The sequence below is a fragment of the Camelus ferus genome, chromosome 21 (genome assembly GCF_009834535.1).
Source record: "Camelus ferus isolate YT-003-E chromosome 21, BCGSAC_Cfer_1.0, whole genome shotgun sequence".
NCBI lineage: Eukaryota > Metazoa > Chordata > Mammalia > Artiodactyla > Camelidae > Camelus > Camelus ferus.
The window spans coordinates 4,794,550-4,818,811 of record NC_045716.1 but is presented as its reverse complement, the minus strand read 5'-3'; the positions used below and the strand labels follow the sequence as shown (position 1 = coordinate 4,818,811).

The 24,262-nt window shown below is 33.6% G+C and overlaps 1 protein-coding gene across 1 annotated transcript in view; it reads left to right on the top strand.

Moving 5' to 3' along the window:
• The window catches only part of AXDND1 (axonemal dynein light chain domain containing 1), a 71,762-nt gene that overhangs the window by 25,847 nt on the left and 21,653 nt on the right, over positions 1-24,262 (top strand). The window contains exons 11-19 of the mRNA XM_032463648.1: positions 3,883-4,003; positions 5,990-6,091; positions 6,953-7,116; positions 9,391-9,466; positions 11,352-11,586; positions 12,575-12,776; positions 13,535-13,628; positions 16,884-17,083; positions 17,922-18,018. Of these exons, the coding sequence (XP_032319539.1) occupies positions 3,883-4,003; positions 5,990-6,091; positions 6,953-7,116; positions 9,391-9,466; positions 11,352-11,586; positions 12,575-12,776; positions 13,535-13,628; positions 16,884-17,083; positions 17,922-18,018 (1,291 nt within the window). The remainder of the gene's footprint in view (positions 1-3,882; positions 4,004-5,989; positions 6,092-6,952; positions 7,117-9,390; positions 9,467-11,351; positions 11,587-12,574; positions 12,777-13,534; positions 13,629-16,883; positions 17,084-17,921; positions 18,019-24,262) is intronic.

The window sequence follows — 24,262 nt, the reverse complement described above, 5'->3', positions numbered from 1 at the left end:
ATAGAAGCAGTACATATGCCTTATAAGAAAATTAGAAAATACAGACAAGCAAAAATAAATTTTAAAAAATCACAGTCTTACCACTTGTAGATTACTACTGTAAAAACCTTAGTGAATATTCTTGTGGAACTTTCTTCTATGCACATGGCATTTTTTAAAACCAAAATTGTATATACAGTGTGGTTTTTCTTTAGTCAACAATCTCTACCTACTTCAGCAAATTTTTGCTTCATAAATTACCTAGATCATATTTGAATTTTTCCAGTTATTCCCAAAATAAATTTTACATTGGGTTTTCCAAACCAGTACCCAGTCTAGGACTATACATTGCATTACTTTATGTCCCTTTTAATCAGGCATTGTCTTTCGCTTTTTTTAAGATGTGTTAAAGAGTAACTGTATTTTCTAAATGTCAAGAAAAATACAAATGTATACAAATATAAATTCAAACATATATTCTTTTATTCTGTTTTATTCCTTGCTAGAATGAGAGTGATACCCTGATTGCTTTTTGCCCCCTGAATGTGCTGTTTACTCTAACTGATTCACCCTTCCTGTCTTAGTAAATAACTATTCTATACTTTGTCTTCTATCCTCTTACCTCTGATACCATCTCTCCGTCCTCTTTCTGAGCTGATGACCTTGCCTTCTAAAAAGTAGAAACAAACTGAAGAGAACTCAAGCTCTCACCCCTACATCTCTCACCCACCTGCACCTGTGCTCATGCATTCTAACTGTGGATGAACTGTCTCCTTTCTAAGGCCAGTGTCTCCATTCGTGTATTACTGCATCTGCTCTTACCGGCTCAAGGTATTTTCAGCAAATGTTCCCTCTTCCTCCTGTTTCATTGATTTTTCCCTTTCTCCCTGATTAGTCCCATCAGTATACAAATATGCTGTAATTACTCCTACCTTAAAAACAACAAGAAAAAAAACCCCCAAAAAACAAAACAGAAGAAAACCCCAAACCCAAAAACCAAACATAAAACTCCCAAGTCCCTTAGGATGGCATATCCCCTTCTAGCTGTGGCCCTATTTCTCTGCTCCCCTCACAACAGACTTCTTCAAAAAGTTGTCACACTGATTGTCTTACTTCCTGTCCTCTCGTTTCCACTTGAACCCACTCCAGTCAGGCTTTCACCCCCCTGACTCCCCTGAACGTCACTTGTCAAAGTCACCGGTGACTTTCATACTGCTAAATCCAGTTCTCATTTAACTTGACTCCCTAGCAGTGTTTGCTATAATTGACCAGTTGTTTTTACTTAAAACAGTATCTTTCAGTATATTATACTCTCCTAGTTTTCCGTCTACTTTCCCATCGGCTCCTTCTTACTGATATCCCTTACGGGTTCCTTACATCTCATTTTTTCTAAATGTTGGCTCACTCATTCCTTGGATCTTTCCTCTTTCTATACTCACTTCCTAAGTGAATACATTCAGTTTCCTGGCTGTTAATGCCATCATCTATGTACTCTCAACTCACAGATTTGTATCGCCAGCTTCAATCTTCTCCCTGAATCCCAGACACATATTCAACAGCCTTAACATTTTTGCTTAGATGCCTAACATTCCGAAACTGAATTTCTGTTCTTGCCCCCAAATTACTCTCCCCGCATGCTTTTCCCATTTCAGTTAATGGCAACTCCATCCTTCCAGTTTTCCAGCCAAAAATCTTGGCATTATCCTTGATCTCCTTCCTTCTCTCACATTTCCCATCTCTCCATCAGCAAATTCTATCAGCTCTCCTTTCATTATATATGCAGAATCTTCACTCCTTTAACTTCTTCCATCTTCATGTCTTGCTTGGCATATTACAATAACCTCTGAGTGGCCTTTTTTCTTCTACCTTTACACTACACTGGTGTGTTCTCCACGCACCAGCCAGTGTGATCTCATAGCACTTAAATAATACCATTTCTCTGTTCAGAATTCTTCAGTACCTCCCCATCTTACAGTAAAAGGTCATTTTAAAAATTCTTTTATTTTGGAGAGGGAGGGAATGAGGTTTATTTATTTAGTAGAAGGCCATTTTAAAAAATGGTTTGCGAGACTCGTCCTACCAGAATTTGTCTGACTTCTCCTGGTTTATTCTAGATCTGCTTGCCTTTGTGCTGCTCCTTGAACACACCAGGAAGACTCCAAGTTCAGGACCTGGAGGAGGATAGCTTCCTCTCTCCTTCCTTCAGACCTTTGCTCAAAAGTCTTCTCAGTAAAGTTGTCCTTGATCCCCTTATTGACAGTTGTAATCCACTTCACACTCAGTCTCTTTCTCTGCCTTATCTTTATCCATATATTGTTTTATGTAGCTCTTCTGGATAAACTTCTTAAGGGCAAAGGTTTTTTGTTTTGTTTAGTTTTGAACACTCCCGGCCATAAAGTAGGCACTAAACAGATATTTGTTGAATGAATTAAAAAAAAAGAGAACTAGAACTTTTTTTGTGCTAATGTCCATTGTAAGAACAAAACATCTTCTAACACCAGATAGAAGGGGAAGAAAAAAGAGGAAAAAAATCTCGTTATCTTTAAACATTGGTGGTTCTGAAGTGGGATGGTTTTTTTGTGATTAGAAATTGTAGGTGACACTTTTTTTCTGATAATAACATTATTTTGTTGAAAATTTAGAAAGTATGAAAACACATAAATAAGAAAATAAAGAGCATCCATAATGATTTCTCTTAGGGTTAACTGCTGTTAATATTTTAACATATTTTTCTTTTTTCTATGTACTTTTTATAAAAATGATATCAAACTAAATATACACTATCATAATTTGGGTGTTACTATTTTATATTGTACACAAAACATTTTCCTAATTTCCAGAGTATTAAGAACATTAGTTGCAGAGTATTTTCATCATAGAGCTATAGTGTATATTTGGCCAGTCCCTTGTTGTTGGATATTAAGATTGTTTCTGCATTTTTCTCTTTTGCTGTTATAAATAAGGATCATTAATTCCCTTTTTTAAAATTGAGGTCTAACTTTCAGGTAGTAAAGTGTACAATTCTTAAAGTTATAGCTTATTGAATATATATATATTGATCTGTTGTGACACCTAAGGTGATTAGTTTTTTCTCCGTTAGTTTGAACAAATGGAAGCCTCCAAATAGAGGGAGGCTTAAGGAACTGATGCTGGTGGTTTATGGCTTTCACCAAAATTCGGGGAATTTTATGTCACTGGCCTTTAATTCTTTCAGCAAAGTTAATATTCCTTAGGAGGAAGTGCTTCAGAAGGTTTGTGAAAGGCTACTAGTCACTTTACAACTTCTGTGTTTGTATTTAATCTCAGAAGGGCTTTTAATTCTAAGAGAAGCTTTAGTGTAAGTTAGAAGGAAAAGATATGTTCTGGTAAATGTGAAGAAATAAGAGTTAAGAAAAAGATAATTATATTTAAGCTTTTGGTTGATTGATAAAGAGTTTCTTTAAGTCTTATACTAATTATATATAGTTTAAAATATAGTGCTTAACAGTTATTGTGCTTTGTGCCTTGGTACCTTCTTAATAAAGAATCCTAAATTCTATGAGAAAAAAAGCTAAAAACAGCTATATTACTGCTACTTGTATTCTGAATTTTTCATTAGATATAGTGTGGTTATACCATTAGAATACCATGGTGAGAAAATTCCAGTGAATAAAGAAGAATATGATGAAAAGTGAGGGAGCAAGGAACCATATATCAAACTTTTTACTTTAAGACCTTTGTAAGATTTATAAATGAAATGGGGATTTTTTTCTTCTATTTCACTGTATATTAGTGTTATTACTATATCCAGCAATTATACCATAATTCCCTTATGATGAGTTTTAAAGGAACGAGTTGCTTGTTTTAGAACAAAGTTATTTTTTAAAATATAGTTATATAGCTGCTTCTTAATTTTTCTTTCAGAATTGTAGAAGAATATCACGACTTATATACATTACAAAGAGGGAGGATGGAGAGTGATATTAAACAGTTAATGACAGAGAGAGCTATCTGGAGTTCAGCCACATACGAATTGTCCCTAAAGGTTGGTTCATCTGAAATCATAACTTCTTTTTTGGCTAAGTAAATATTCATTTAACAATTTTGAATGATCTAGGCAAAACTTTAAAAATGAAGAGATATATTTAATTGATGAATCGTGTAGCTATTCTATTATGGGCCTTGAAAAGGAAAAGTTACATTTTTTTCTTTTGTTTCTTCTCTATTGGGTACTTGGCTGTTGCCCAATTAAAGGCTCTTTTTTTCACCGGAACCTATGAAGTATGAGCAAGACTTCTTTTTCTGTTGTTTGTGAACATGTTAAAACTTTCAACTTTAATTATACTACTAATAAACTAGGAAGAGTTATTCTTATTTTTTACATAATATAACTGAATTAAGATCACTGGATAACTCACTTTGGTTCTATTAGCTTGATACCCAAGATGACACCTGAATTGAAATATGGCAGCCTGTGGAGCATTATAATGATGCTTTAAGAAAGTAGCAAAATCCTACAATATTCTATTTTTCTAAACTGTTTGCTGGTTGTTTGGCTAATTTCATGTTTGAGACTTAATATAGTAAATTATGCATCCTCAACAGATTCAAGTTTTTGTCCCATTTTCCTCTGCCATGGTCAGACCTCATCTTGGACACAAATGTTCTATCCTGATGCACAATTTTAAAAGGGACATTGACATGTCCAGAAAAAACAATCATGACAATAAATGTAATATAAGAAACAAACCTGGAAAACAGACTCACAGTTGCAGAGGACAAATGAGTGGTTAATCACGGGAGTGGGAAAGGGGCTGTGGGGGCAAGGTAGAGGTAGGGGATTAAAAACTACAAACTATTGTGTATAAAACAAATAAGCTACAAAGATATATTGTACAGCACAGAGAATATAGCCAATATTTTATAATAACTATAAATGTAACATAACCTTTAAAAATTACGAATTACTGTGTCATACACCTAAAACTTATATAGTATTATGTATCAACTATACCTCAGTTTAAAAAAAAAAAAAGAAAAATCTGGGAGCTAACATGTTCAGTAGAAGGAAAAAAGAAGCAAATGAGTTCTCTCACTCTAGAAGTAAACAGTAGAGAACTAACTGACCACTGTAAGAGATTTCTGTAGAAGAGTAGCTTGAATTGATGGGGCTTTGTGTTAGATCATCCCTAACAGGAAATGACAGCTAGGATGTCAGCCCCCTGAAAACAAGGACTTTGTCTCTTTTGTTTATAGCTATATGTACAGTGTCTTGAACTGTCATTCATTGAATGACTATATAATTGTTTCAGTGTATCAGTGATTCTCAAACTATGGTCCCTGGACCCCCTTGGAGGTCCATAAGACCCTTTATGAGGTCAAAACTAGTTTCATTGTAATACTAAGCTGTTATCTGCCTTTTTCACTCCATTCTTGTATGAGTGTACAGTGGATTTTTCTTGAAGCTACATGGTATGGGATATGGCAACAGATTGAATTCAGAAGCAAATAAGAGAATCTAGCTCATTCTGTTAAAGCAAACACTAAAGAGATTTGTAAAAATGTGAAACAATGTGCTCTTTTCACTGTTTTTTTAGTTTTAGAAAATAGCTTTTTTGTAAGAACTATGTTAACATATAGAGTTTATTAATGTTTAAGTGAATTAACAAATGTATATATTTTAAATAATTTCAGTTTTAATTTCCAGTGCAATAAATAACAATAGATATAATCCACATAAACAAAAGCTCTTTGGAGTCCTCAATAATTTTGAAGCGTCTAAAGGGCTTTTGAGATCAAATTGTTTGAGAACCTCTGCTGTATGCTATATTCAGTTTGGTTCCAGTTTAGTAGTTTTAGAAAATTGAATTTGTAATTCAAATTAGTTCATGATTTAAATAAGAAATTGTGATTGAAGTAATGATTCAATGTAAAATTGTTATGTGAAATTGGTTTGGGTTTAATTAATTACAGTGTACAAAAATATTTGTTAATATTTTAGGTTCCTAATTTTAATACTTTTTAAAAATAGGTAATTGAAAGAAATAAAATCTTATTGGCTAAAAGACTTTACCTCAGTGAAAAAGGCTGGAATAAATATACTAAGCATTTCATCATACTGCTGTCAACTAAGGTAAAGCTCAGTTCATTTAAGTCGTGGGAGGAGAGACTCCAGCTGTTGAGGCTTGAGACTCTAAGAAGCCTTTGTAAATTTATAGATTAAATTTTAAATACAGTTTTATATTTATGCTTTATTATGGGCAGAATGAAAAATCTAAGGAAAGGTGAATAAAGACTCTTACCTCTTTATATTTGTCTTCTATCCTAATTAAAGTAATTTAAGCAATTTATCTAATGCAGCAAATGTTATTTATAGACTTCTAGTGCTTCAACTAAAAAAAATGTAAGTGTGTTCATTGAAATAGTTGCATTATCGATGCGTTCTGTGCAATTTTATGGGAAAATTTAGTGAGCACACTAGGTTGAAAAGGAGGGAAGTATCATTTAATGTGTTTCTAGAGCCAAACCATTTACACAGGTCATTTAATTTAATTCTTATAACAATCCTATGAGATATATATTAGCATCTTTATTTTATAGATAAGAAACATTAATCTCAAGTAACATCCCTCAAAGTTACACATAGCCAGTCAATGGCTAAAATTTACATTTGGTTCTGTTTGGCTTTGAAATTTCTGTTCTTTCCAGTGTACTGCATTGCCTGCCATGCATGTCCTAGGGGGAAATTGGGCTCATGTTGTACAGGAAAAAAATCTTGTTCCTAATACTTTTTGTACAATGGAAAATTCACCACCAAAGGGACTATGTAATTGTGTCATTGATATTTTAAAATAGGAGTATCTTTTCAATTTTTGAATTCATTTTTTATGGATGTCTCTAGTATTACAATATTAATAATGGCATAGTATATGCTAATAAGTATTTGTTACATGACTAAATGAGTAAGTGGCTTAATTCCATGCATTTTATCTAGGACACTGAAGATCTTGCACTGTTACAGAAGTTGACGCAGAAATGGAGAAACTTAGTGAATAAACTTAAACAGGAAGTGGAACAAAGTGAAGAGTCCACAAGGGAGAAATTACAAAATGTTAAGAAGGGCCTTGTCAAATGGCAGCAGTTCTTCAGAAATAATAGGTAGGTCTCCAGGAATCTTGTTTTTCTGATTATACTATGTGATTTTGATAACCCCGTCCAATTCTTCCTCTCTCTTTTTCTCTTTCTTTTACCTTATAATTACTCTAATAGTGATCTTGATGTGGTAACCAGCTGCCCTAACAAGAGCACAGTCCTGCTAAGAGCTTAAATCATCTTGTGTTTTCTAATGCTAATCATCTCTGATCACCTTTTTTTCTTTTTTTAATTGAATGAAAGATTCTTTAAATTCCATAGTGCTTTACAATTTTCAGAAGTTTCACACACATGATTTTATATAATCCCATAATAACCCCTTTTTTCCCCACCCCTGTATTACCTCTCTCCCCTCTGGTAACCACTAATTTGTTCTCTGTATGTGTGAATCTGCTTCTTTTTTGTTTTATTCACTAGTTTGTTGTATTTTTTAGATTCCACATATAAGTGATACCATACAGTATTTGTCTTTCTCTGTCTTATTTCACTTAGCATAATGCCCTCCAGGTCCATCCATGTTGCTGCAAATGGCAAAATTTCTTTCTTTTTTATGGCTGAATAGTATTCCATGCTACATCTTCTTTATTCATTAATCTGTTGGTGGACACTTGGGTTGCTTCCATATCTTGGCAATTGTAAATAATGCTAGTATGAACATTGGGATGCATATGTCTTTTTGAATTAGTGTTTTTTGGGGTCTTTTGGATATGTATACCCAGGAGTGGAATTGCTGAATCATATGGTAGTTCTATTTTTAGTCTTTTGAAAAACCACCATACTCTTCCACAGTGGCTGCAACAATTTACATTCCCACCAACAGTCTAAGAGGGTTCCCTTTTTTCCACACTCTTTCTGGCATTTATTATTTGTGTTTGTTTTGATGATAGCCATTCTGATCAGTGTGAGGTGACATCTTATCGTGGTTTTGATTTACATTTCCCTAATGATTAACAATGTTGAGCACCTTTTCATGTACCTGTTGGCCATCTGCACTTCCTCTCTGGATAAAAGTCTGTTCAGTTCTTCTGCCCATTTTTAATTGGGTTGCTTGTTTTTTTGTTGTTGAGTTGTATGAACTGTTAATATATTTTGGATATTAACCTATCATCAGTCACATTTATTTTCTCCCATTCAGAAGGTTGTTTCTTCATCTCGTTGATGGTTTCATTTGCTGTGCAAAAGCTTTTAGGTTTAATTAGGTTCCATTTCTTTATTTTTGCTTTTGTTTCTTCATCTTGATATCTCTACTGAACTGCTGCTGCCTCCATTTAAGTCCGACACTTTTTCTTTTCTTTTGTCTCTTTAAAATCAAGTCAACTTACATCATTAATATTGGTCAACTTGAATATATAAATCCATCTGCAAATTCTGTAGCATAGTGCCTGTGCAGAGAAATGGAATCAATGGCCGGCAGTTTTAAGGAGGTTGATTTTGACTGGATATCGTACTTTGTAACAATTAGAGGAATCTGACAATGGAAGAAGCTGCCTGTAAAGTAAAGTGGACTAAATCACAGCCAAGGTTACTGGGAATCTGTACTTTGAATGCAGGCTGGACTTAATAATTTCTAAAGTTTTTTTGTTTGTTTGTTTTTCTTTTTTTTAAGATGCTCTATCTGTTGAGGAAACACATTTAGGTACCATTTACATTTCAAATTGAGAACAATGGTTTCAGTTTTTCATATCCTCTAAGAGGTTTACCAGTTAGGAGATTTGGAAGTTCTGGAAGCTGAAGCTGGTACACATCCAAGCAGTTGCCGCCGCCATCGCCCACTTGTACTGTGTGTTGACTCTTCGTGGGGAGGGAAAGATGCGTGGCAGTGGTCCTCTTCTCCCTTTCTCCTCAGGAACGTCTTTATCAAGAGCTTTCTCCTTGTGGTGCTTCAAGAGACATTAAAGGAAACTTTCTTACTAGGAGTTGGGGCTGCTGACCCAGGTGTTGAGCCTTGAGTGTTCATTAAGCTTCCTTTCTATTTATACATTGTTTTGGCAGCTGTGTTGAGCAGAAATTATCCTTATGATCTAATTTTGGATGCCGAGGACCCAGAGACCACCCTCTTAATACTGCTGTGACCTCTGACCCTCTGACTTGCTTACTTTGATTAGGGTCTGAATTTATTTTTAATTTGTAAATTTAGGGATGAATGCCTATGAGGGAGAGGCTGAACCTGGAGGGCATTCTTGAAAATCATTCAGGAGAAACAGACTATTAATTGTTATATATGTGTGGATTCATGATCTTGTTCTGAGACCCTGCTCTTGCTCTTTTTCCTTCTTTCAGTGGAAAAGATATTTTATCTCCTGACAAAGAAAATATATTCAAATCAGTTGTTCCAGACTTCAAGGAGTGGCAGAAGGTAAGACCTCCTAATAAACAGCTTGGTAATCAAAATGCTGTTTGTAAACTTGCCACTCCTCACCTACAACAGAGTCACATTTCATCCTTTAAAAATGCCTTTATGAAAGACAAGGAAAACATCAAGGCTACAGTGGCTTTAAAAAATACACCTAACTATTCTGTTTTTAGTTCTAGTTTAGATTTTTTGGGTCAAATAAGGTTAGGCTGCCAGAGAAAAATTAGGAAAAGATACTTGGGTGGCAGTCAGGATAGGTCTGGTTCTCTCATCTAATTGTCAGACATAAGTAATATCTGTGCCTCCCATGTGCCTGGCTTTTGTCTGAAGGACAAATTGGGCTTTAAAGATTAATAACATATTTCTTGCAAATTGTGGTAAAATATACATCACATAAAATTTACCACTTCAATCATTTTAAGTATACAGTTCAGTGGCACTAAGTACATTCATACTGTTGTGCAACCATCACCACCAACCATGTCCATAGCTTTTTCATCTTCCAGAACTGAGAGTCTATGCATTAAACAGTAACTCTCCATTTCCTCCTCCCTCCACTCCCCGAGCACCTGGCCACCACCATTCTACTTTCTGTCTTTATAAATTTGACTATTCTGGGCACCTCATATAAATGGAATCATATAGAATTAATCCTTTGTGACTGACATTCCCATCAACATAATGTCTATAAGTTTCATCCTTATTGCAGCATTATGTCAGGATTTCCTTCCTTTTTAAGGCCAAATAATATTCCATTGTATGTATATATTCCATTTTGTTTATTAATAATATCTTTTTTAAAGGGTTCAAGCTTTGAAAATAGGTTTCATTAATCACATTGCTATCACGTTATAGTAGTTTGACAAAGGGGAAAATGTAATATATTGAAATCTTCCAACATCAAACTCATAACCTAATGAAATCTCATCCAGACCCAAGGAAACCATTTTCTTTTCTTTTGAAATGACTTAAGCAGAATATTCTCAGAATTGAAGATCTTTGTTGTCCTAGTGACTTTTTTTTTTTTTACTGTTTATCTGGAAATTTTGATATTGCATAGATAAAATTGAAAAAAATCATGCTTCTTTTTTTTTGGTAGGAATTATAATAATTCTCATTGATTAAGCACTTACTCTGTCAGGCTGAAGGTGCTTTCCACACATTATCTTGCTTACTCTTCATGGCATCCACATGATGCGGGTTTTATAATTCCCGTCCCACAGATGCAGAAATTGAAGGTTAGAAATGTTAAGTAACTTGCCTTAGTTATCTGTAAATGGTAAGTAGCTGACTCAGAATTTGAGACCATGTCTCTCTAACTCTAAAATTCTTACTTTTAATTGCTCTGCTGCATTGCTTCTCCACACTGATTACTGATCAGTATGGGTGATTTGTTTGCATTATCTGAGTCACAAATAATGGCAAGCTGTATTTAAATTGCGCTTTATTTTTTCCACAAATATTTATTGATATGTCATGTATGGCACTTGGACCTGGGGTTAAACAGACAAAAACCTGTACATTCTAGGAACTCTCCCAGTTTAGTGGAGATTATGTAAACAGAAATATTATATCCTCACCAAAGCAAATAGTAATTAAACGTGCTCAGCTTTCTGAGACCTAATTGCCTGCCACTAATTTTTTTACCTATATAGGATTTAATATAATTATTTTCATCCTGGTAAACTATGGGTTATCTTCTAGTGTATCAAAATTACTTTAAATTTACTTTAATTTTGAAAATAAATGTATGTCATATGAAGAAATGGTATGACAAATAATAATAGGATATGTAATTCCAAAATAATTGGAAGTCACTTAGGTTGACTTTGATGAAACCATTAGTGACTAATGTGCTAATCTCCTCATCCCTCCTTTCACCCTCTAGATGTTGAATGAAGACAAAGACAAGTTTTCTGGGGATCTTTTAGTGTCAAAATACGATTCTCTCAAGATTATTAAATGTTTACAGGAAAACTGGGCAGATATTGGGCTAGCGATATTTAGTCGCCATAAAAGTGTGGAGGGAAAGATACCACCTGAGCAGAAGCACATGGAAGAAATTGTGAAAAGCATAGGAAGACTCTACAAAGAATTTGAAATAAGAATAAATGGGGATAATGGTAAGAAAAAAACCATGATAATGATAATTAGATTGCTTGACATTATAAAGTATTTTAATAGTAATTGTTATTTTCAGTACAATTAATATTTAAAATCAAAGTAATACATATAGTTTTAAAAATCAAGCAAAATAAAGCATTGAGCATCACTTTATTGAGATATAATTCATGTATGATACAATGCACCTAGTTAGTATACAATTTGATAATTTTTAGTATATTCACAGACATGTGCAACCAGGTTGTAAATGGTTTAAAATAAATGAAGTCAAAATCATGAATGAGAGTGAAATTAATAAATCATTTTGAATACTCCTAGAAGATCAAAGTTTTCTAATAAAGACAATGAAAATATTTTCATCAAGGACAACAAAACATTTGCTTTTAAATTATTTCTCTTTATATATCTCTGAGATGGGAGCATTTTCATGTCATTTGCAAATGAGATGAGACAAAGGTGTAGAGAGGGTATTTTGCCATGATCTCACAGTGAATCAGTCAAAGATTAGATCCAGACTTGATCCTTGTTCAGACCAAAACTATAAACTTCATGTAAACCTGAACAATGACCTAAAAAATGACTCAAGAACTATATTTTGGTTTCTGTTATTAACTATCCTGTGGTCATGAAGAAGCTGTTTTTTTCATCACTGTCTTCTTAACAGGCTGACCCTGTGAGTTAATGTCTTTTACTGAAAACTGGAGTTCATAGTTTCTGGGTTTAGTACATTTCAGTCTCAGCTGAGAAGAGAAGACCCTTAGAGTAAAAACTCATCAGAGAAATTGTCTATTAGTCAGAAAAGCACTGATTACCTAGTGTTTGTTTAGGAAATACTCTTTGCAAGATTCTCTGCTAAGCAAGCTGTAGGATAATAAGAAAATGAAAAAAAGATACGCTTCTGCCCATTAGTATTTCATAATTTATTGTTGAAATAAATTATAGACTTACAAATTCTTCTGAAAGTTAATGCTTTTCTCACTTTTCTAGGTATCTCTAAAATTCTTCCAAGTTTGATTACTTCTCTTGAATTCTGCTCTTTCAAGTTGGAAAGCCTCCTGGAGTTTCCTGAAATGCTTCTTGAAGAATGGGAGGGACTTAATGAAAAAATGAATGAAATGAAATCTCAGTTGGATGCATTGTTAAGCATTATTGGTACTGTTCCACAGAACATAGATATGGATTCCGGCTCGTAAGTTCCCATAGCCCTGTGCTGGGTAGAAGAAGGGAATCCCAGCTTCTCAGCTGCATTTTCTGAGTCCCTAGCCTCAGCAATGTATATTTGGGGTCAGATGAGAAATCTTGACATCTTGTTTTTCCCAGGAAGAAAGCCATCTGACTGGGAGCTGGAGGGTGAGGGAGTCCTGTGTTCTTAACCACAGCAGTCCAGAGTGGGAGTAGTTTTGATTCAGATACCATAGACTCTTGCCTTTCTTAGTGAATCTTCATAAATTGTCTTGAGTAGATGTGTCTTCAGTTGCTGTTTGTCCTTAGAACCATTTCCAGAGGCTTTCATTTTTTTTTTCTTTAGTAGTTTTTCCCTAGCTCCAGTGGGAAATGGGTCAACTCTTACCCTGACACTGTCATGTTGTTCTCTTGAGAGAATTCTAAAATTCATTCTCAGTTTGTGGCCTCGCTGGTCTAGAACTGAATGTAAAGGATGTGAGTGTGAGTTTTTACAGTAGAGAACTAACACTGAAAGTAAGATCTACTTTGTCCAAAGTGCATTACACCTCTGGGGTACCTACCAGGGGTTAGGAAGGCTGTCAGTGAGTAAGCCATTGCACCAGGTAATGCAAGGCTTTGATTCACTTTTCTCTGAGTTCTCAAACATTGTCAACACCGAAGTTTACTAGACCCAGCCAAATAAGACCCTTTCTTTTATCTGATAATTACGTCTATACTCTTAAGTGAGTTACTCATCTTTATTTTACTTGCTTTTTCCTTCAGGGTACTCCAAGCACACATATTTAACATGATTCAACAATGGCTTTTGAAGATAGGCAATGAGATTAACGATGGTAACATGGAACTTCAGTGCCAAGTATGTACTTGTAGGAATTTTTGAGGTTATTTTTCACCTTGGTTAGGAGTTTTCTTCAAGGAAAAATCATGTCAAGCCTATCTAATTGAAGCAGAAGGTTGGGAGGACAAAATAGGAACCTATATAATTACTCAGATGATTTTCAGTGGATTTGTAAATGCAGTATGTTCCTGCCTCAGGAATGAAGTTTCAGAGATGATCACAAGTTTTTGAGTTCTAATTATTATCTTTACTCTTTACTCAGTGTACTGAAATTTTTTTCCCTTAATAGCATTAATCATTTAAAAAATTTATGTTGGTGCCCCTCACTGGCTGAAGGGGTGACAGAAACATGTTTCTAGGAAGAAAGACAAGATGCCACAATACTATTGGTCAATAGTTATTAGAACAAATAGGGAATTGTTCAGCAATTCTGAAGAACTGAACCTGTGGACTTCTTAACCAGCACAACATGAAATCATAATTTCCAAAGGATGTCTTAGTTTATTACATTTATTGCCACCTCCTGGCCTTAATTATAATCTAAATTTACACAGGAATCTCTTATTGTAAGTAGAACTTAATATGCAAATATTTGATCTTACAAAATTGATAAAAATGAATTTAATTAATTTTAATATTACTTAAATTAGGCATTTGAAAGGCAGATATCATCACGTTATTTGGGAATACTACTTATGAAACATTATATCACAATCTGTGAGCATGTTATAAAGATAGAGATACCAAGAGTTGAGAAGCAAATATGGTAAGACTGGAATTATGGATCCAGAAGATTCCCAGGCTTGGGAGAAATTTCTTTGACTTAGAAGACAACCAGAATTAAGAAGACAAAGGGTAGCAGTGTGCCTATCACATAGTGGGACTCAGTAAATATTTGTTGAATGAAATAATGAAGAACATTTCAGCATTGTTAGTGTTTTATCGTGTTGCTACATTAACCCCTTCTTTGGTAAAATATTCAGTTTACCATTGGAGATTATCTCTGGGGAATCATATTTTCAATTTTTTATATTATGGAATTCAGTTTTTATAATGTATTATTTAGAAAGTGCCTTTATATACTTCTTATTTTTATATTTTATATACTTCTTATTTTTATATTTTATATACTTCTCTATTTTAATATGGTAGGTTTATAATATAATTAAACTGTATAGAAAACTTGAAAGATTATAAATTCCTCAAGGAATATATATATATGTGTGTATATATAGTATATATATAGTATATATCCATATTAACTGGCCTAAGTATTTAAAAATGGAAAAGTTTGTCTTCTTTTCACACACCATTAATTTTCCTTTCTGATCTATTTTCTTACTTCCAGCTTTTGTTTTGTTTTTTCCTTCATGCATTTACTCCATCTAATCTGTGCTGCTTGACAGTCTAAAACAGTGATCTTCAAATTTTTTTTTCATGTACCTCTGTTAGCAAAAAATCTTTGAGCAGGTCATTTCTAACTTACTATTTCTAATTTACATACAAGAATTACTCTATTGGCCTGTTTTGTACATTATAAAATATACACAAATAGTCAAAAGGGATGAAATGAACAATATTTTAAAATAATTTTTAATAATGGTTAAAAAACTGATGTGATTGAACAGGCTTTATGATTTTTTTATAATCACGGGTTAATACTTAGTGATAAAGCCATTTGAAGGTCTGCTAAGTTCAGTTTGCTTCAGTACTTGTTTTTAAGGACTATCATGCTGAAAGAATAGCTCACAAAGAGACATGAATCCAAATTGAAGAAGTTCATTATTATCTGTGTTTATTAAATAATAATACTCATTTTTTCAATTCCATCAGTTATGTAAAGATTTTTTAACTGATTTATGAAATTTTCCATCTGCCATAGTGTCAGTCAATTGTTCTTATAAATATTTGACAATGCAGCATTTCTTTATTCTAATGAAAGATTCCCAACCAATTGAAACACATTTGTAAGATTTTGAAACAATTAGAAACTTATTTCCAGTTACTCAGGTATATAAATTCGAAAATTTTTAAAAGTGAGCTATGTATCATTTTCAGGAACAAAATCATACCAAGATGGAAATCTCTCCAACTGTCCATTTTCAAAATGACCTCTCCATAATGTAAATTTCTTTTACTTATTGTTAAATATCAATTATATTTTGAAGAGACAAATTAATTGTGATTAAAAAGAAAACTCAGCTAGGAGATGACTAAGTTGCCACTTGTTATCCCTGAAAAGATTAGTAAATTTGGAACACGTCTCTTTCTAAAAGAAGAACAATTCATCCTAAAATTTCTCTTAAGAATTGTTGTTTACTCAAAGAAACTTTGTAAAATTTAATGTCCCAGTTTAACTTCATTGAAATAAAAAATCCTTTAGTTAATTATTTTAAAATGGAAGTACATTGACTTATAGTATTATATTAGTTTCAGGTGTACAACATAGTGATTCAATTTTTTTATACATTACGAAATGATCACCAGGATAAATTCAGTTATCATTTGTCACCATACAAGGTATTGCAATATTATTGACTGTATTCTCTGTGCTATACATTATATCCCCATGACTTATTTATTTTATAACTGGAAGTTTTTATCTCTTAATCTTTCTCTATTTCACTCACCTTCCCACAACCCCCCAAAATAAACTCATCTTTTGTTTTATTCTCATTTAATCAAAATTACTTACTAATGGAATGAATGTATGTACTTGGGCACTGTACAACCTCTATAACCTTGAAATCAGATTGGACATTGCCATCCTCATTTCTTGTCCTACCTTGATTTTCGCACAGTAACTTTTTACCACACAACCATCAGTAAAACCAGCTTTAACAATATGGTATCATCAGAAGTGCTGTAGTGCATCTAAAGTTGAAACTGTGAACCATGTCAGATTTATGCTATGCTTGACAGGTGTTGCATATCACTATTTTCTACCTGAAGAATGTAAAATCCCATGGCATCCTTGAGAGTTCACTGAGAAGCCCTGTGATGCCTTGGTGCACAGTTGTGGAAACTGCAGCCCTGACTGGTTAATACTCTTGACCAACCTGAAGAAGAGGAAGAGGGTAGTTTAGTGTGGTATAGTGAACAAAAGAAGATAAGGTTACACTAGCTAAGTAGTGATGATTGGTTTTCAATAAGAATGATAGTGTTGTTGAAAATTGGACACAGGTATGATCAGTTCTATTTTTAAATTTATATGGTTTTTACTGTTTGACTTATTTTAAATGGATCATTTGTAATTGTTTTTTTTTTAAACAGGTGGATGAATTGCATATACCCATGATCCAGTGGATGGCAAATTTGCTGATTTTAATGGCACCTGACTTTCCTGACCCAAACACTCTCATAAAGTTGGAGGAGAAAAGCGATGAAGAACATGAAGTAGAAATTGCAAAGTTAGAGTTAGATGCAGTTGCCCTGGCAAAAAAGTTGTCCCAATACTCCATCTATCTGAGCAGGTGAAACTATCGGTTTATCTTATTATTGCCCTTTTGAAGATTAAATGTAACATAAAGCAGAGGAGAGAAGGGCGGTTAAGTAGCAGCAATAAGGGATTGTTTTAGAAACATTTTAAAAACTTGAAATAAATGCTCATTCACTTTTTGAACTAGCTTCAACACTGTCCTGTTGGAATATGAAATTTTGGTGTTTTCCCAATGGATTTAGAATTCTTTTGAAAACAGTGTTAGCGTAGGCAGGATTGGAAGTGTGTACGTATGTAGGAGTGAGAATTAGTTAAAACAAAACAAAACAAAACAAAACACCTCCTTATTTGCATAAATAAACTATATCTTGTGTTTTTCCATGTACTGGGGGCATTTTATGAAGTAGCTTGTAGTTTCCTGTGTAATTCAGTGCATATATACTTTTATATGTTTCCCTAAACACCAACCAAAATATCTCTTAAAACAAAACAGAACAAAAAAAACTTACATCTGAAAAGTTAGAAGATTCCCATCAAATAAAATAAAGAAGATGTCTATAAAACTAATTTATTAACTAGAAAGCATAGTGTTGCTAGGATTACTTCAAATTCAGGAAGTAGCTTTTAAAATCTAGCCAATTTCCTCTTTGTTTCCTTTCAATGTTACCAATGGTCAAGAGTGATGGGAATGGAGGGGAGGAAGAGGACAAGGGTGAGAAACTAAGCAAGAGACAAATTATTTTTTTGGTGAGTCAGTAGCTTAATTATCATGGTAAACTTCCACTGGATCTGGACTTAAACACTTAGAAGAGGAACCAACAATAAAAAGATCATGCTGTGTATATGTTTTTCTTTTTCTTTGTTTTCCTCAGTTGTTGCAAAGATCTGGTAACAGCTATGGCTCTGAGTAAAGAAGATCACTTAGAAAAAAATCCTGCTAAGGAACTTCATGAACTGAATAAGATGAAGGTAATAACTCTGTATTCCCCTTACTTTTGTTTGTTTGTTTTAAGCAGACTTTTTAGGTTTAACTGATTTACAACAAACTGTACATATTTAAAGTAAGCAATTTGATAATTTCTAAAACATGCATACCTGTAATAGAAATTTAATAATTTCTAAAATATACATGCCTGTAAAATAATCACTGATAAAAAATAAGGAACATATCCAATAAACTCAAAATTTCCTTACTCCCCTTTGTAATCTCTCTTTGCAGCCTCTTCCTGTCCCCAGGCAATGTCTGATCCACTTTCTAACATCAAAGCTTAGTTTTCATTTTTTAGAATTTTTATAAAAATAGAATCAGACAGAATGTACACTTTTTGTCTGACCTCTTTGACTAAGCATAATTCTTCTGAGATTCACACGTAATGTTGCTTTTATCAAAAGTTCATGCTTTTTAGTGCTGAGCAATATTTCATTGGATGGATATACACAATTTATCAACCATTCTCTGCTGATGAACAGTTGAATTGTTTCTGTTTTTTTATTATTACAAGCAAAGCTTCAATGCATATTCATGTCCATATGCATTGTTTTCATTTCTTTTAAATAAATGTCTAGGAGTGGTATTGCCAAGTCATATAACCTGTGTGTGTTTAACTTCTTAAGAAACTGTCAAACTATCCTCCAAAGTGGTTAAACCATTTTAGATTCCTGCCAACAGTGTATGAGAGTTCCAGTTGCTTCACATCCTCACCGACACTTGATATGGTCAGTGATTTCAATTTTAGACATTCCAATAAGTGGTTAGTGGTATGCCACTGTGGTTTTAATTTACATTTCCTTCATGATCACTGATATTGAACATCTTGTCATATGCTTATTTGTCATCTTTATAGCTCCTTTGGTAGAAGGTATATTTGAAAGTTGCTGAGAGAATAGATCTTAAAAGTTCTCATTATAAGAAAACAGTGACAACTATGTAAAGTGATAGGTGTTAACTGAAATTATCGTGGCAATCATTTTGCAATATATATGTGTATCAAATCATTATGTTGTACACCTTAAATTTATGTGATGTTACACATCAGTTATATCTAAATAAAGCTGGAAAAATGCAAAAAAAAAGAAATTCAATTGTTTTGTAATTTGGTTAGTGGATAAATGAGATATTTAAACAGTTACAAGTGAAATAAAATTAATATACTATTTATGAAAAAAAGATGAAATGTCCATTCAAAATTTTGGCCCATTTATTATTGGTTTGTTTATTTTCTTCTTATTGAGTCTGAGAGTTCTTTATATATTCTGGATACAAGTCCTTTTTCAGATACATGATTTACAAGTATTTTCTCTATGACTTGCCTTTCCTTTTCTTAACAATATCTTTCAAAGAGGGGAAGTTCCTAATTTTGATGAAGTTCAAGCTCTCATTTTTTTCCCTTTTATGGGTCTTGCTTTTGGTGTTGTATCTAAGAGAAATTTTGTGCAATAACATCATGAAGATTTTCTCATACAAGTATTAAAGTTTTAGGCTTTATATATTCAGATCTGTGACCCATTTTTCTTATATGGTGCCAGGTATATATTGAAGTTCAGTTTTTAGCATTTGGATACTCAGTCATTTTAGCACCATTTGTTGAAAAGATTATCCTTTCTCTATTGAGATGCCTTTTAATTTTTGTTGAAAATCTATTGACTGTATATATGCGCATGTTATTCGGACATTCTATTGTGTTTTGTTGATCTATGTGTCAACGTTGTTGCCATTATCAAACTGCCTTGATTTCTTTAGTTTTGTGATAAATTCTGAGATTAGATAATGTAAATCCTCCAAATTTGTTCCTTTTCAAGATTGATCAAACTATTCTAGGTCCTTTGCTTTCCATATGTGAAAATTTTAGAATTAGCTTATCAACTTCTCAAAAAAAGCCTGTTCGGATTTTGGTTATGATTATATTTTATCTATTGATAAATTTGTGGAGGATTGACATCTTAACAGTATTGTGTCTTTGAGTCTGCGCAGATGGTATATCTCTTCATTTACTTAAATCCTTTCAACAAAGTTTTATAGTTTTCAATGTATAGGTCTTACATATGTTTTTTAAGATTTATCCCTAAGCATTTCATATTTTGGTACTGTCACAAATTGTATTCTCCTGTAATTTCAATTTCTGATTATTCTTTGCTAACAAAATTGCCATTGGATTTTTTAAAATATTTTTTAACATTTTTTATTGATTTATAATCATTTTAAAATGTTGTGTCAAATTCCAGTGTTAAGCACAATTTTTCAGTCATACATGGACATATACACACTCATTGTCACATTTTTTTCTCTGTGAGCTACCATAACATTTCGTGTATATTTCCCTGTGCTGTACAGTATAATCTTGTTTATCTATTCTACAATTTTGAAATCCCAGTCTATCCCTTCCCACCCTCCGCCCCCCTGGCAACCACAAGTCTATTCTCTGTCTATGAGTCTATTTCTGTCCTGTATTTATGCTTTGTTTTTGTTTGTTTGTTTGTTTGTTTGTTTTTTAGATTCCACATATAAGCGATCTCATATGGTATTTTTCTTTCTCTTTCTGGCTTAATTCACTTAGAATGACATTTTCCAGGAGCATCCATGTTGCTGCAAATGGTGTTATGTTGTCGGTTTTTATGGCTGAGTAGTATTCCATTGTATAAATATACCACATCTTCTTTATCCAGTCACCTATTGATGGACATTTAGGCTGTTTCCATGTTTTGGCTATTGTAAATAGTGCTGCTATGAACATTGGGGTGCAGGTGTCATCTTGAAGTAGGGTTCCTTCTGGATACAAGCCCAGGAGTGGGATTCCTGGGTTATATGGTAAGTCTATTCCTAGTCTTTTGAGGAGTCTCCACAGTTTTCCATAGTAGCTGCACCAAACTGCATTCCCACCAGCAGTGTAGGAGGGTTCCCCTTTCTCCACAGCCTCTCCAGCATTTGTCATTTGTGGATTTTTGAATGACGGCCATTCTGACTGGTGTGAGGTGACACCTCATTGTAGTTTTGATTTGCATTTCTCTGATGATGAGTGATATTGAGCATTTTTTCAGGTGCCTATTGATCATTTGTATGTCTTCCTTGGAGAATTGCTTGTTTAGGTCTTCTGCCCATTTTTGGATTGGGTTGTTTGTTCTTTTCTTACTAAGTTGTATGAGCTGCTTATATATTCTGGAGATCAAGCCTTTGTCAGTTTCATTTGCAAAAATTTTCTCCCATTCCGTAGGTTGTCTTCTTGTTTTACTTATTGAATTTTTTAAAATATGTTGATCTCATATCCTATAACCTTGCTGACCTCACTTATTCCTGCTAAGAAGTTTTTTTTCCCCAGATTCCTTAGAATTTTCTATCCACATAATTATGTCATCTGCAAATAGGGACAGTTTTATTTATTCCTTTGTAATCTATATGTCTTTAATTACTTTTTCTTGCCTTATTGCACTAGCTAGACTCTCCGGTACCAGGTTGGGTAAAAGTGGTAGGAGCAGACATCCTTGCCTTGGTACATCTTAGGGGGAAATTATTTACTCTGTCATTTTTAAGTATAATGGGAGGTGTAGACTTTTCATAGATGCCCTTTATCATATTGAGAAAGTGTTATTTTTATTCCATGTTTGCTGAAAAAAATCTTTTAAAATAAGGAATAATTGTTGGATTTTATCAAATCCTTTTTCTGCATATACTGACTGTCAATGAGTTATCTTTTAAGTCTTTCAGTATGACAACTTACACTGATTGATTTTTGAATTGAATATTAAACCAGCCTCGCAGTCCTGGGATAAACCCCACATGATCATGATGAACTGCCTTTTTATATATCAATCACTAAATTCAGTTGGTTGAAATTTTGTTTAGAATTTTTGCATTAATGTTCATGAGGGATGTCAATTACGTAGTTTTGTTCTGTTTTCTAATATGTTTGGTTTTCATATTGGGGTAATGTTGGCCCCTTAGAATAAGTTGGGAAGTGTTTCATACTCTTCTGTTTTATAGAGCAATTTGTGCAGAATTATATATTACTTCTTCCTTAAATGTTTGGTAGAGTTCACCAGTGAAGCCATTTAGGTTTGTGGGAAAGTTTTCAATTACAAGATAGAGCTATTCAGATATAAGGCTATCCACTTTCTCTAATGGACTTAAGGAAATTCCTTTACTAGATGTAGGGCTGTTATCTCTTCTTGCATGAGCTCATTTGCTTTGGTCTTGTAAGGAATTTGTAATTTCATCTAGTTGTCTAATTTATTGATAGAGAGTTATTCACAATATTCCCCCATTACCCTTTTTAACAATTATAGGATATTCAGTCTTTTGTTCTTGCTATTGAAAATTTGTGAGTTTTTTTCACTTTTTATTTTCATCAGTCTGCAAAAAGATTTATCAATTTTCTTAACCTCAAAAACCCAGCTTTTGGTTTTACTGACTACTGTTTTCTGTTTTCTGTTTTCTTAATATCTACTCTGCCCTTTATTATTTCCTTTTTTCTTCTTAGTTTGGGTTTAATTTGCTCTTCCTTTTCTAGTTTCATATGGTATAGCTGAGCTCATGACTTTGAGACTGGCACATAAACAGTGGAATGGATAAGTAAATTTTGGTGTATAAAGACTGGTATATAGAATACATGCAATTTCCTGGTCTTTTCTATTCTATATCTGTGTGTTGTTTAAATGACTGTTCTTAATAAATTCTACATGTGTATTTTATGCTCTCCTGTATGTGTGATAGATCTCACAGTTTTTTTAAAGTAGATTGTAAAATTTTTATATGCAACATCTTACTAATAAATTTTAAAATCTTCAGTAGATGAATTCTTTTCTAGGAAAAATAAAGTAACATTAACTTTAGAAGGATAAAATTTGCCAATTTTCAGAGAAAAAATTGATGCATTTATAAAAAAACAAACAAACAACCTAAAAATTTTGTCTGGACTCCACAGATAGGTGATTTCATACTTTAAAGGAGCAGATAATCCCCATGCTATATAAACAATTTGAGAGCATAGGTAATGACTGAAAGTTTTCCCAGTTTATTTTCTATAGCTTTCAAAGTTTTTTTTTAAATACAGGAGAAATGAACTTCATAAATATAGATGCTAATTCCAAATTTTAAAATAGCAAATTCCATTCAGTAGAATATTAAAATAATAAAACACTACAAATAATTAGGGTACCTGTCAGAGGAGTAAAAATATTTTACTATTTGAAAATGTGTTGTTATAGGTATATTTCACTTCTTATTTAGGAGATGAAATATCTCAGTTTTACTTTCAGTTCTAGAAAGGCCTCAGAGGTATTCTTTACAACAGTCTGATATGACTCTGAACTGAACAGTCTCTTGGAGCTTGTGTCCCTCACTGAGCATCTGGAAATGTGCTCACATCTCAAGCCTCCTGCTACCCACCCCCAGATGTGGTGCATGTTCTGGTTTTGGTAGTCTGGTTCTGGGGACCCACTGGCCTGTTCCATAATATACCTTTGTCCTCATTTACTTAAACGGGGGTAGAGCTCTGTGAGGTGAGACCATGTTTTCAGATAACGACAATTTTAGAATGAGGATTTCAGGATGCTTTGAGGTGTATCTCCTCATTAAATTTAAGGCTATAGCAATGTGGGGAGGACATTATTGTGAGGGACCCTTCCTCAGGGGACCTTGGGGACCTATATAAAGCCATCTGTATTAGGAGATCTAATGAGAGCTTTGTGCAATGGGCCATTTGTTGCCTGCCCTACTCCAGGCCCTGACTGAAGGTCCATGACCTGACCATCTCTTGGAGAACCTACACTTTCCACCAGGCTAATTAGGTCTTCTGTTAAACTCTGTTCTACTTACTAACACTTTGCAAGCAATTTCAGATTGGTGAACTGGGGAAGTGTTATCAAAGGAGGCTAAGAATCTACTTTCCCACCAGAAATAAGACTTTAACTGATCCCATGCTCAGGCCTTTTTTCCTACCAAATGCATATGACCCCTCTTTAAGCCTGAGGCTGGGGTCTGCTAAGGGTACATCAAACTAGTTTATGGCTCAACAGTCCCTGCACTTGCCATGAGAGTGCCTCAATACTCTATATTAAAAAAAATTAATAATTAGTTCATTAATTTTCATCAAGGTTATCTTCATTTCAAATTCATCCCCATCCTGACTTCTGTCTTCCCTGATCTCCTGGACAACCTCTGTGATACCTGAATCTTTATGACATCAGACTTTGGGACTTGTATGGCCTCATCCAAACCCCA